The sequence below is a fragment of the Micrasema longulum genome, unplaced genomic scaffold (genome assembly GCF_059751315.1).
Source record: "Micrasema longulum isolate JH-2025_06_02 unplaced genomic scaffold, ASM5975131v1 h1tg000409l, whole genome shotgun sequence".
Classification (NCBI taxonomy): Eukaryota; Metazoa; Arthropoda; class Insecta; order Trichoptera; family Brachycentridae; genus Micrasema; species Micrasema longulum.
Window position 1 is genome coordinate 69,153 of NW_028277609.1, and position 14,488 is coordinate 83,640.

General features: G+C 35.2%; 1 protein-coding gene across 4 annotated transcripts in view; it reads right to left on the reverse strand.

Annotated features, from left to right (window-relative positions):
* Nucleotides 1–14,488, reverse strand: part of Lar (tyrosine-protein phosphatase Lar) — a 66,806-nt gene that overhangs the window by 25,177 nt on the left and 27,141 nt on the right. For 2 of the 4 annotated variants that reach the window (XM_088226119.1, XM_088226117.1), the window contains exons 3-7: nucleotides 6,519–6,644; nucleotides 5,543–5,692; nucleotides 5,323–5,456; nucleotides 2,989–3,139; nucleotides 112–135 (exon numbers count right to left, since the gene is read on the reverse strand). In XM_088226119.1, coding sequence (XP_088082245.1) covers nucleotides 112–135; nucleotides 2,989–3,139; nucleotides 5,323–5,456; nucleotides 5,543–5,692; nucleotides 6,519–6,644 — 585 coding nt within the window. The remainder of the gene's footprint in view (nucleotides 1–111; nucleotides 136–2,988; nucleotides 3,140–5,322; nucleotides 5,457–5,542; nucleotides 5,693–6,518; nucleotides 6,645–14,488) is intronic. The other 2 variants (XM_088226120.1, XM_088226118.1) reach the window with 1 other exon arrangement.

A 14,488-nucleotide genomic window follows, 5' to 3' on the forward strand; every position in this document is an offset into this window, starting at 1 on the left:
ACAGATAATAAGGAAACATTTTAGTATATATTTATTATAAAATACATTAAACATTCGTATGAGTAATTTGTTGAGTGTACACGTATAATAACAGAACTGTGGTTAACTTACTGGCACCTCCATAAGACGAATCCACTGCATGAGGAAATGGAAGAAAGAAAACACGTGTTAGTGACAAGCAAGTTAATTTTTAAAGATCACTAATCACATTTAATATATTAATCAAGTGCTAGGCACCTGTAAGTTATTAAGCATATGTACATTACACTAGTAAATAAAAATAAAATTGTGCATGTAAATAATAATATGAACCAAACAAACACCTATGCACGTATTGTGAGATTTATTCAAAAATAGGCACAAGAAGTATGTGAAAATGTTTTTTTATTTAATTTTCTACATATATATATAATGTATTCAGTATTTCGTAATAAAAAATACAATTCATATACACACGTTGTGAATGATAGGTTGATACATAAAGAGGCGTTGGTTTTATGAAATTAAAAGCCAAGTTAAATTAGTTGAGTTATACATAGATATTTGAGATTATTTATTGAATTATATTGACATGATTCAGACGATATTTGTTAGAGAAAATGTGAAATTGTAATTGAAAATCATGCATAGGTGTTTTTTTTGTAACTTGCAGTTAAAACACATTATGTACAACAAGAACATGTGCAAAACGAAATATAATAAGAACTTAAATACGGCCAAACCCACATAAATGAAAAACTTACATCAAGCGTAGAGACGGTGGCGACAGCCCGTGATAAAACAATCAATCATGATCGCGATTGAGTTGCATGGAAAAGAACGATATCTCATCTCAAAAACATTCCACTTCTTGGTCATGTACAAACAGAGCTGGGAAACGATATGTCCACTAGACCAAATGTAGTGCCTTTTACAGAATAATCTCCCATATAATCCAAATTTAGAAAAAAACTAGAACAAGTCTTACGGTGATGTTCGTTGTTTATAGTTAATTGTATGAATGTAGGAGTTTCCCAGTTCTGTATGTAAAATAAACAGGCACAGACCAGTTAGTAAAGCGATGCATTGTCATTTTATGCGAATGCATAATTTTAGCAAAAAATACATCACCCGAAATAAACGAATGGACAAAATATTAATATTTACAATACACGCTAAATGCGTGTGACATAAAAATATACGTTTCCAAGCATCGAGGAAATAAAAATATATAATCATCAAATTTAGCATGCTTTTGTTTATCGGAGACACGACTCGATATCAAGCGCTCGGAACAATATCAGAAGCAACACAAAAATATCATATGTCCTTACTTTCTCAAGATCTGTAAACATGCATTTCATACACCGCAAGATCTGCATTCAATATTTGTAAAGAACTTTTAATATCCATAACCAAATTATTGTTTGATGCATCGTACGAAGAGTAACAAGCGACGTTGAGGAGAAGAAAGCGTATTTATAAGCAATCATAGGGTTAAATACCATATCATATATAACAACCCTCGAAACATACTGAAAATAAACATTGTTAGGTGATACACATGGAGATGATATTATTTACAAGATTATAGTGAACAGGTTAGATAAAACTTATTTACAAAAATGCAGTTAAAAGCATCGGTCACTGGTCTGAACGGCCTCAATTAAGAATTCGCCCTGTCGGATAAGGAAACAGTGAAGGGGAAGAAAGATCACGCGGGAAGCTACGATATTTCGCTTAAAATGAGATTTCGCGAAGTTCCTCTGGCGAAGATAATGTTTTACTAACTTGGCAATACTACAAGTCCAAACTTTCAACTTTTCGCGTTGGAAGAAAATGGCTCGCAAACGGCAAAAACTTTTTGGAATACAAAAATTTAAGGGAATAGAAAAATTTAAGGCCCGGTTTATACTTGGAGACATCAAGTCTCGAAAATTGAAAATGTGAAATATTGACTTTTGTATGAGAGAAGAGTAATATTATTTCAAGGAGTTGGAATAAAACCACTGGGAAGATATATTAATTCTAATAACAAATTAATGGAACAGTGTTGTAGAAGATTAGCACGAAGATATTCAAAGGTTAAGTGTGTTTGTTGAAGGGTTTTATTCGGAGCCGAAACCAGTTCAGTACTAAAACAATAAAGAAGACTAGCGTAAAGGTCTTTTGAATTACAAAGTCAAATGAACAAGTCTAAGGTAAATAAATAGCTCGCTAGGTAACATTTGTTTGCCTTTCATTTTAATAAAATATACCACCTATATTACGTAGAATAATTTAATAACACAAAAGGATTAATAAATTTAAATAAAGTGTTCTCGGATTTAAATATGAAATTGAAATTAAATAAAGAAGACAACATAGATGGTAGTAAAATTAATAACAAGATACCTTTATTAGATTCGTATACAAGGAAATAACGAATGAGAGAATATACAAGACAACAACTCTCGTAATAATATATGCCGTTTGATAGGAGGAGAAATTGGGAAAAAATAGAATTTACATTATAGAATTTAACGAATTTCTAAAAACATTTCGGGGACATAAATTTCATGTATTTGGTAAACACACTTTTCTGCATTATCAATAGACCTACGAATTGATGAACAAGAAAGAAATATGGGGATTTTTGTAGAAATTGATTTTGAGTTTTCAAAAAGAGAGCGATTATTAATGTAAATAATCAAATAAATTTTATGACAAAACTAATTTTACTACTGGTAACTTGCTGATTTAGTTTCCAGATAGAAAAACTAAAATTCCGTGCAACCACAATATAAAATTTGTTTATTCGATAATCTTTTACGATAAAAAAGAATTCGATATTTTTTGGGAGAAACGAGAGTAAAATATATAAAACAATTTGAACTCTGTGAGAATATTTCACCGTATCTTCTTAGATAGGAAAATAGGATATCAACCAACTCAGTTTCCATTCGGTCAGCGTGAAAATGTAATATTAAAAGTTAGCGGACAGGATCGAAATAAGTTAGAAGGACTTACCGGTTTCGCCAGTCGTGACGATGGCCGGAGCGCTGGGAGGTCCCCGGCCGATGTTGTTCACGGCGATGACGTACAGCTCGTATTCCGTGTACGGCGACAGGTTCCTCACGGCGTAGTACATCGTGATGATGCCGGATATTTCGCTGTATGCCTAGATTATTCACGGACCGATGAACTTCGCAGCCGGTAATCATTCGCCGGTACGAGAAATTAGCGCTGGGATGGCCCCACACTAGTTTAGTTGCCAAAAGCCCACGCGAATTCATAACTGACTTTATGCCCACAAATGCATGTAGAATATTTAATGAACACGTAGCGATTGAAGACCTCGTTCTAAAAACATCGAATGTCCAAAATTTTCCAAAATTATATTTTGTGATTTTATTATTCTGTCTATGCTTCCATACAATCGTTTTTTTCCGAATATTAAAAAAAAAATATAGGTACCCAAAATTCGCAAGTATCTCAAATGTGGGAAATTAATGCAATGGAAATCAGGGTTACGAATGATGAAATCAGACGAGTGTAAATCTGAGTCAGCTATAATCGATAAGATTACTTATATATAATTGATAAGTTCTAGATAACTATTTGTTACTATTGTTAAAAATTTGTGAAAACTTCTCTATTAGTGTTTTTTTTTCGTTTTTCGTTTCTTTTCTTGAATTTATTTATAAGTAAAAAATATTTCTCTTCATCATTTTTTTCTTACATCATTATATACTTTTTACCTAAATATTAGTTTTAAATAATAATACATAGATTTTTTTATCATTTAATATTATTCAAAATTGTTTTCTTAGTTTTTTTTTTACTGGTTCAAAGTATTTCTAATACCAAATTATCATTTTTTATCGATACTTCCATAATTGGTAATATATATTTTTTTAAATAAAGTTTATCTTTTTTAGACTTTCTTAATTTGTTAATTAATAATATTGTTTTAAATGCTCTGTATTATTTATAATTATGCTTTCATGTATGTCTATTTAAAAGGCACTTAGTGCCGTTTATTTCAATAAAATAAAATTAAGAAAGAATCTCTCAAAATCTTAAGTCTGTTCTTGTCAAAAGCAGGCAGAACCGAAGACCATGCATATAAAGATGTACGAATAAGGAAGAAGCTAAATTTGTAGGCCAGACGTGTGTGGCGGTCCATTCTCTCTGCCCACCCCTACGGGGATATGGAGTGATGGTAATACTAGTACCTCAAAGTCAGTAAAAAATAAGGTGTTTTTGTGAACAGCACTTATCCACATCAATGTGTATGAATAAACAAAAAATATCCTTTGATGAGGAAGTTCAGCGGTTTTTTTTATTTTTTTTATTTGTTAATAGACTATTAAACTCAGCTAACACTAAAAAAATACATATGGTATTATCAGCGCTATGATTTTTTAAAGTTTTGGATTTCTGAGATAACTCCGCGTGTGACGTCAGAGGTTCTCTACCGATTATTCTCGACTAGTTCTGCCCGTTGGTTCGTTGACGACAAGCAAACCGGAAATCTTACTTAATTCTCTTATCATCGGTTGATTCATGTGACGACGTTCAAAGAAGTTTGTTTTTATTAACAAACATATAGATTTTTTCGTACATTTTTAGGAAACTTTGTTGTACAGTTTAATGGTTCAATTTTTATCGCGGGCAAGAAAAGATTTATTGTATTCAATTTCCCGTAGGGCTGAAGTTCCTCATTAGCATTTCTACCACCATGTAGCGCCAAAATCACTCATTGTTTAACAGCTCGGAGGTGTTCCGGATATTATTTTATTTCGGTTTTTAGCAGTGTTGTCTGAATATTTCTACACATTAAAATACTGCGACTTCGGCTACTATACGAGTTTTTGAAAACCCGGTATTTTTATTTCAACTATTCATGCTTATTTTTTATTAGTTGGCGTTAAAAACCATAAAGCCCTTACTTTTGTCTAAAAACAGAAAGTGTTACACTAACATTTTATTTAATAATTAATTATGTTTAAACATAATATTGATAACTTTTCATATTCTATACAATGCACTTTAAATATATTTATTATTTTATTTCATTGAAAGCCATAAAAACCATAGTAAAACCGTGGTATTCAGTCTAAACAATGTAGAAAAGTTGTAGTTTTGTGACATTTTAAGTTTTTAAAACAAGGTCTTCAATTTAGTTCATCTGAGTAAAACGCAGAAATGGTGATATGAAATTTTTAAATGATAGGAAGAAAAACAACTTAAATTTTAATTATTCTGAATAATTATAATATACGATTAAAATATGGGAACAAATGTTTAGAATTGCGAATTGAGAGTAACTGACTTTGTAAAAAAAACATGTAAACTTACTTGATTGGCGTATTTAGGTTTGAACTGTATCACGTAGTATTGAGGATCTTCGGGTCCATTGAAGGACCACGTAAGTCTTACAGAAGTGGCGGTTATTTCTGAAGCTCTTACGTTACTCGGCGGACCGGGCAGAGCTGTAATATACGAGATTACATTAACAAACTTTCTGAAAAGATCTTCAAATAAAACCATCGTTTCCAGTAAATAGCGCGGTACTTACATTGCACTTTAACAGAGGATGTCAGCTCAATAACTCCTAGAACACTTGCAGCTACGCATGTGTAGTTGGCCGATTCTCTAATATCAGTCAATTCTAGAACATTCTTCCCTATGGGTAGCTTGTCCTCCGGGGTCAAGTCTTGAGCGTGCCCTAAAAAGGAATACATAAAAAATGAAAATTCGAGTTTGACTTCGGTATCTGATGACATTTTCACAGCTGTTGTGTTTCTAGTAATAATTATTCCCATCGTGCGTTGTTTCTAACTAGCGGAAAACGCTAACTGAATACAGTATTTATTTCATAAAAGCAGTAAAAGAAACAGAATGTTTTCGTATTTATTGCCTGTACCCATGTCAAATTAAAAAATAAGGCACGTTTTATTTGAAATTCGCGAAGAATATTTCTTTGAACCTTAGAAAACTTTCTCGGTCTTAAAATATGACCTTGCGTAAAAATACTCTCAATACACTGATCACAAAGCCGAGAAGTTAGCTGTAAGGGACCTTATTCGTTTAATAAATTTCATCGAATAATATTAACGTTTTCTCGGAGATATGATACTCAATTTAATTTATAAGATTTAATCTCCATTTTATGGGACCATTTCCACCATTTTGCTCTAATGAAAATTGAGACGAGATCAAAAGTAATGATTTCAAGCGATGCGAGAACAAAATTATGTTTCATTAGAAATGAAACTTTATTTTTACTTCCAATTTACGATCAAAGGTTGACGCGAGGTTTAAAATTTCAGAGATAATATTGCGTGGGTTATGATGGACCTTAGCAGTACTGCACGAGCACAATAATCCGTTATTGAAATGCCAATATTAAACTATGGCGCACTTTCGTTATCTGCGAAAGTTTAGTCTTAGATGGCCAAGAAAGGCAAAACAGTGTATAATGCGTATAAATTGGAAGGTGTTGTAAGAGGGCGAACGAGTAATAATAGGTATCATTGTGTTATCTAAGTTACCTTTTCTCCATTTAACGTGTGGCATGGGAGACCCTACAGCGACACACTGTAGAGTAAGGTTGCCGCCCAACATCACTTCACTCAAAGGTGGCGGAGGAATGGAAAACTGAGGAGACACTCTGCGAACTGAAACAAAAAACTAATTATTAATACACAAAGTTCGTGAACATCCACTTACAGTTAATATGTATCAGTAACCGCTGGCGTTAAAATATTATTTTACAACTAATTTCAATTTGATACAAAAGCAATCACGTACCTACATCATTCTTATTTGAAAAGTAGATATTGATATCATTCAATTATGAATTGAATACTCGAAAGCATTTTCGCTGATGCATTTGCATACTAAAATGAAATCTACATTATATATCAAAATGTATACAAGGGATAGAAATACTTCGGCTAAAACTCGGATATTAGGTAATATAAGGTGGTGTCAAAACAAATAAACTTTTGAAAATGATTTTTAAGTTGAATGTATTAGTAAAGTAGGTAATCCGATTTTAATTAGGTAAAAAGAAAAGTAATATCTACGACGAAAAAAACAACGAATGGTCAGGGTAGATTTTAGGGTAAAGGAATTTTAAATTAATAACTTCGAAGCCATTATTTAAAAACGAAGTGACTGTAAAAACATTCGCAGCACCGATTTCTGTTTAAATTATTCAGAATATAAGAGCCGTTAACCCATTTTTAAGTTTCGCAAAACGGACAAGGCGAAGGAAGGTAAATAGGTGATGCATTCGAGAATCCGGGAATACTGAAAGTAAATCCGTGTTCGCAGTCGAAACCCCGAACATTCAAAGTTACTCCAGGTCGTTCCCGTGATACGGCCGAAGGGAGCCATCCATACAAACGGACTGAATTTTGTATGGGGGCATTTAATATTTAAGGAAAAACTGTAGAAGCCAAAACCGAAATCGGTTTATAGTGGCGACCCGAAGGTACCGACGAATACCCATTACCGAGGCTACTGACGAAAATTTTTCTAACTCAAAGCGAATCGCAGAAAATCTGTTCCATATTGCTTGAAACACTTAAAACTATTCAATTATAAAAAAATAAAATAAAAACGGAGGAAATATTTTGTGATATTTTCATTTATTTTTTGTACGCCGAAAATCAGGGAAAAATTTTTACATTAATTTTTTTGTACACATTATAAACAATAATTAATAATAAAAATAATGTGACCTTGCTGGGGTTATCCGTGACGAGGACACTAAACAACACACTTTTTAAATTTTTTATTATTCTTTACATATAAGAATAGGTAGAGAAAAGCTTCTTTAAAAAATCAGAGGACAAATCAGTAGCGAAAAATAATTGAAGATACATAAATTTTTCATTCCGATCTTCTAGGGGGCTGCCAGGCATAGTATTTATAAAACTGTAGAAGCGTTGTAACTACCGGTTTGTAGTTATATAAATAAACATTTATGTTTGTAAGCAAAACTCTTGATGGAAAATATAATTTATTATAGAAATAAAAGATAAGTGATATCTACCAAATTCTCGAAGAGCAGTCTAGAAGATGTCGAAGATGACGAAACTGGTCACTGATCACTCCAAATGCGTGAATTTAAATATCGCTCGTCTTTAATTTCTATAATAAAGTACTTTTCTGATAAAAATACAAAAATAATAAAAAACTTATTACATGATATATATTTTTTAGAAAATGGTGGACGTATTAAATATTCAGTAATTCAATAAAATTCTAATCATACACAATCACATAAGTAATGATGTGTTTTATTTATCACTGATCATAAACTATGATTAATGAAACGGATAAATTGTATTTTAATAATAAATTTATTATCTGAAAATAACGATCAAAAATAAGTCGTTAATTAAAATAAAATATTTTCAAAATAAAGAATTTTACGGTGAGAAAAATAACTAAAGGTTTGCATATAAACAATTGTACCCAAATATTCCTGAATGTATTATTTTAACAAAAACCAAAACGCTAAATTACTTTGCATTGTTTTTAAGTGGCTAATCCCAAACATTACAAAGCTCTTGCGCAGCTTATCCATATGAAAATTTATATGATTCTCGTGCACTATGCAGCAGCGTTAAATAATAGTATCCGTAACCTGCGCCAGTGGTACTGCAGTGAATAAAGATTGAAAATTATTTCACAAACATATATTATGTAAAAATAAAATTAATATAATTAAATTTGATGATGAACACTCAAAGAATACATAAAAAATCGTTCAATATTGTTTTTATGATCACAATGATTCTGATTTTGTGACAAAACCTGTTTGGCTTTATTGTATCATCATATTAAATTTAATAAAAGAACGATGGTAAAAAAGTAATACTTTAACTTTATAATGATAATAATTTAATGAATCAAGGAAGATTTGTCTTCTTGATACAGTAAGAAAGTAAAATACTAACTAGGTGATAAAAGAATTGAATACGATTCGATAATTTTTTTAGTCGTTGATTTGAAATACTCAATAGTATACGAATGATTATAATAAAATTATAAATAAACTTATCAATGAAACTTCTTGGTTTGGTTTTACTTTTTATTATTTTGACCAACAAGCTCTTTCGCCTAAGTAGGCATCTTCAAGACTGGTGAATTGTTTACAACATTTACAGTTTTTATACTATTCTTAACATATTTTGGAGATAAGATCAAATAAGTATTTTAATAGGGGACAGAAACAAATATTTACAACTAGTTTGCTAAACAGTTCATTTTTGGGAGTTTTTGTTCCGAAATTGGGATTAAGCTTTTATTATTTAAAGGTGGGAAAAGAACACATGGCGAAATACAACAGAGTGGGAAATACACATTTTAACAGACAAAGTTAGCACAATACTTGATTTTTGACAGTCTAAAACAAGAAGTTTCATTGATAAGTTCCATTATAATTTTATCATAATCATTAACTATGGAGTTTTATCAAGAAATATCAACAAAAAACATCAATATTAATAGTATACGAGTTAAAAAATATGATTTTCTTGAATAGCGTTGCGTGAGACGTACAGTAAAATTTATTCTTAATAATTGCATTCAAGCTTAAGTATCTTATTTCAAACTCTTTATTATTTAAATACTTTTTCATTTCGTTTCATTTATATTTATTATATTGAACATAATTTAAATTATTGTATTAAGTGTAAACAATTCTTTTGGTGTGTGCATGAGTTTCTTACACTAATATACAAAGAAATTGGCAATATATATGTACATAATGTTTGTTTACCTAATAAAATAAATAAATAAATAAATAACCAAGTCTGAAGCGGAAGGTACACCATAGTCAGATTTTTTATTTGTAATTGAAATACCCCTAAAGAAAATAATTATCTTACCATAAAAGGGTTGTGTATACGAACCTTAAAGGGGGCAGCAGCAAGCATAAACTGAATAATAAATTTACGAAAATATTAGCCCGATTGACAGGTAAGATATAAAACAGAACGATCTGGTTTTAGGGGAAGTGAAAACATTCCTAAATGTTACCCTTCTATCCACCCGTCAGGCAGCGGGCCGCGGGCCGCAGGCGATGGAAATGTTAAATTAATAGGCTCAGAATCACGCGACATGTGTTCTTACACAAACTGCCTCCATTACGGAAATCAAAGAGAAATGATTTTTATAATTCATGTGTTGATAGAAAATCAATAGCGGGTAATTAATAAATCTGACAATTTATGATATTTATTTTTTAGTAAAATAAATACGTGCAATTATAATTTACTAAAATATTAATTTAAATTTTGGGACCATTTTCTTCTGGTCGTAAATAACCGCGTTGGAAAATGGCGGTTTATCAGAGTTCGAACCTCAGACTTCCTGATTTGGAGTCCGCGACACTACCTACGAGATCACAACTATGTGCAGACACATTTTAAAATAAATATTACGCATTACACTACGCTGCAGCGGGCTTATTATATGAATATCGTTTTATTATTGACAATAATGAGAGTTCTAGCTAATGAAAGAAAAAAAAAACTATTTACAATAACACAAACAAATAATCACAGACTGAGAATGACTACTTAAGTAAAAAAAAAAAATTTTAATTTAACAAAAATAATTGTTCAGATATTTAACGGATAAAAACAAGTTACGTATTTCATTTGGTAAATGTAAAATTAACCAACAATTTTTAATATCATAATTTAGCTTTAAAAGTAACTCAAAATAAATACAATTACACTTAAACCTCTTTTTACACGGGGAATACGTTCCACGCAGTACCGTGTAAAAAGTATACTAAAAAAAGAACGATGCTGGATGGGTTTCCTCGTATAAAAATCAATATGGGATTTCAAAAAATTAAATTGTTTACTATTTACAGCGCACTATTTTTTTTCTTCAATACAACATAACATCAAAATATTTTCAAAAATCTTGACAAAGGTTATTCACTCTCATATTTTAGACGCCAAAGTAAAGGAGCGATGTAGGGCATTCCAATAACGAGCAGTATAATTATAAAATAAATGAGTGATTTGTATTTTAATATTTATATCTGATTATTTTTTAAAAATGGTCTTCTTTGGAATTTTATTATTTATACTTTGTTTTTTTGGGTTGTTATTCTATTGCATCACATGTAGTTATAATTTAATTTAATTAATTCTACTATGTATTTTTTATTGTTAATTATTATAGCTTGACACGGCCACGCCCTAAAAAGCCTTAAAAAGTTCATTAATATTTAAACGAGAGTAATTTTGAATTAATAAATGAATAATTATTAGAACAAACTATGGCCTTAATTCTTCAATGACCCGACCCGTCTTTGTCGTATTGTTAACTCAAGATCAAGACTTTTTTCGTTTAAGTTTACAACGATTTAAAGGAGCACTAAATAAATAGTCCAGATCTTGTATTAATGTCCCTTATGTTTGTCAATGCTTCTTTTTTAATGTTTCAAACTATTCTTATATTGTTATATCAATACCCTATGAGTTGTATAAATGGACAATATCCGTAAATAAATAAATAAATAAATGACACATTTTCAAATGAATGTTTTTTTAAATTTTTATTTCTATTTTTGGACCATGTTGAAACCGCGTAAAACAAGGTACCGTCTTTAAAGAAGAAATACGACGAGTAACCTTCGCCATACGACACAACGCAACATGTTTTCAAAATTTAAATTAGCTCTTACAAAATAAAGCTCGAGATTTAAAGCAGACAATATTAAAGGAGTAGCGTAATTAACTTCGTAGCGTAAACCGACAGCTGCATCAAAGCTTCTAGTTCTCGCTTCATATTAAAGCGAACCGAGTTACTTTGAAGAACTTGTCATAGGTGTGAAACAATAAGTGACTGAAATGAAATAAATTCTTATTAAAACACACACATTTGCATAAATATCGTCAGGATATTATGTGACCGTGAATTGTGTTTGATTATAAAAATAGGCTTGGAAAAAAACACGGTTTATTATTTACACAATTGTAACAGACGCGGCGGATCACTGCTTCGTCCGTAGCAATCGCGCCCGTCACAAGAACTGTATTTCTATAGGTGCTGGTGTCAAACGCAGAGTGGCCGGGCGTAGGCGGGCCTCGGCCGACGAACGATAAGCTCCGGGGGAGGTATCGTCGCCTAGAGATCCCTTGCGGGGTCGCTAGCGAGTAGCGCTGGCGGCCGCAATCCTGAGTCAGGCAACCGGGTTGTAAGGCCGGTATCTCTCCGTCGGTGGGAACGGCGGGGTGTGTTCCGGGGAAGTATCCAAGGGTCCAAATTATCCGGGGTCCAAAATCCAATCCAAAGAGTATCCGAGTTCCAAGTCCAGGGGGGTAGCGGTGTTCGAATCCAGGTGGCGATGAGGTCCGGTTTGAAGCGAGGTAGGGAGGTGAAGTGGAGAGTAGAAAGCCTTAGTAGTGTGGTGAGATGACTGACTTTATTTTTCCCCGGCGGGGCTATATATACAACATTTTGCCGTGCGGCGGTGGGCTAGGCCAATAGCGGGCGGTGCTAGGTTGACCAATCACGCGGCGAGAGAGATAGCGAGCACATTTGCCGGCTCTATCGGTCTCTCTCGCGCCACGTATAAGGTCCCCACCCTCCCGCTACCGGCCGCAGTTCCCCGCCGACCGCGCGGCGATCAACACTTATACAGAACAACATAAAAACACATTATGGGCATACAAATATTTTCATGAATTCTAATCTATATGTGGGCTTCAGTATGGCGATCACCACCCCCGAAAGTGACAAATACTAGTCTTTATTGAGGAGGTGGTAGATCGCTTACACATACTGAAGCCTCCTATGCTACATTAAAACCCCAGGAAGGGCCGCCAAGTTGGTGCATGTACTTTTACGTCGGCAACACTCCCCCCTGCCGAGGAGGCATCTCTGCGCCGACGTCGTCCTTGATTTGCAACACGGCGAGCTTGACGGCGGGTCGTGTGTAGGTTCCGGTGGCTGTCTGGACCCGGGCGCTCCTGACTTGTCCATCCTTCCCTGGTGTGACTGCTATGACGCGTCCCCGCGGCCATTCATTCCGCGGGAGGGCGGCGTCCGTTATTATGACCAGGTCATCGACCATGATCGGTGTGGCGGCCTGTTGCCACTTCCGTCGCTGTGCCAACGTCGGGAGATATTCCCTCATCCATCTTTTCCAAAATGCGTCGGCTAGTTTCTGCGCCACCCGCCATTGTTTTCTGAGGCACAGTTCGGGCGGCGCGTCTCTGTAATCGGCCAGATGCGGCTGGGCCCCGCTCGACCCGATGAGAAAGTGCATCGGAGTCAGCGGAGCGTCGTCTCGGCTATCAAGCGAGACGTGGGTTAGGGGCCGAGTGTTTACTGTGTACTCGGCCTCCGCTATCGCTGTCATTAGCGTTTCCTCTCGGGGGGCTTGTTCCTTTAGAATCACCATAAGCGCCCCCTTTATCGACCGGACGAGCCGTTCCCAGGCTCCCCCCATGTGTGGCGCCGATGGCGGGTTGAACACCCATTTGATCCCTCTCCTTGTCGCCTCGTTCTGTAGTTCGGGATCGTGGGCTAGTTCCTTCATGGCGGCCGCCATCTCTTTGTCTGCGCCTCTGAAGTTCGTCCCGTTGTCCGAGTAGAGCGTTGTCGGATGTCCTCTGCGGGCCGCCATCCTTCTGAGGGCCTGCACCGTCGAGTCAGTACTCAACGACGGTGTAATTTCAATATGCACGGCCCTCGTAACCATGCACGTAAACAGGGCCCCGTATCGTTTCTCCCGGCGTCTTCCGATAGTTACGTATACGGGCCCGAACATGTCCACCCCACAGTGGGTAAAAGGCCTTACGTGATGATCGAGTCGGCCGGCAGGCAGCTGTCCCATGAGCGGAGGCTGCGGGCGGGCCTTCTGTATTCGACAGTAGCGGCACTCGTATATAATTTTCCTTATATTTGTCCGTAATCGTGTTATAAAGAACTGTTGTCTGAGTTCGCTGAGTGTCCGCTCTGTACTTGCGTGTTGCCGCGACTCGTGATAATGCCTTATCAATAGACGCGTATAGGCGTGCGCTCCGTCCAGTATGACGGGCGCCTTTAGTTGCTCGCTCACCGCGGGGGCTTCCATAATTCGCGTCCCCATTCTGAGGACGCTATCTTTATCGAGGTAGGGAGTGAGGCCCAGCAGGCGGCTGTTCCGCGGGAGGCACTCCCCCCGTCTAATTGCGGCTATCTCGGCGTGGTAACTGTCTGTCTGGCTTATGAGTATCCACGCCCTCTCTGATGCCTTGAGTTCCGGGGCGATGAGTGTCGCGCTTCCTGTATTCTTTTTCCTGCAGCGGTTTATGAAGCGCAACACCCACGCTGTAGTCCTGATCAGTCTCCGCCAGGAGGAAAATCTTCTTTCGTCCGGGAGGGCTGTCATCACGATGGCACTGTTCGCACACTTTATTTCACTGCTTGTATCCGGGGTCGCCGTTATTACCTTGAGCGGCGGCCATTGACTTTTATTTTTCTTTATGAAACTCGG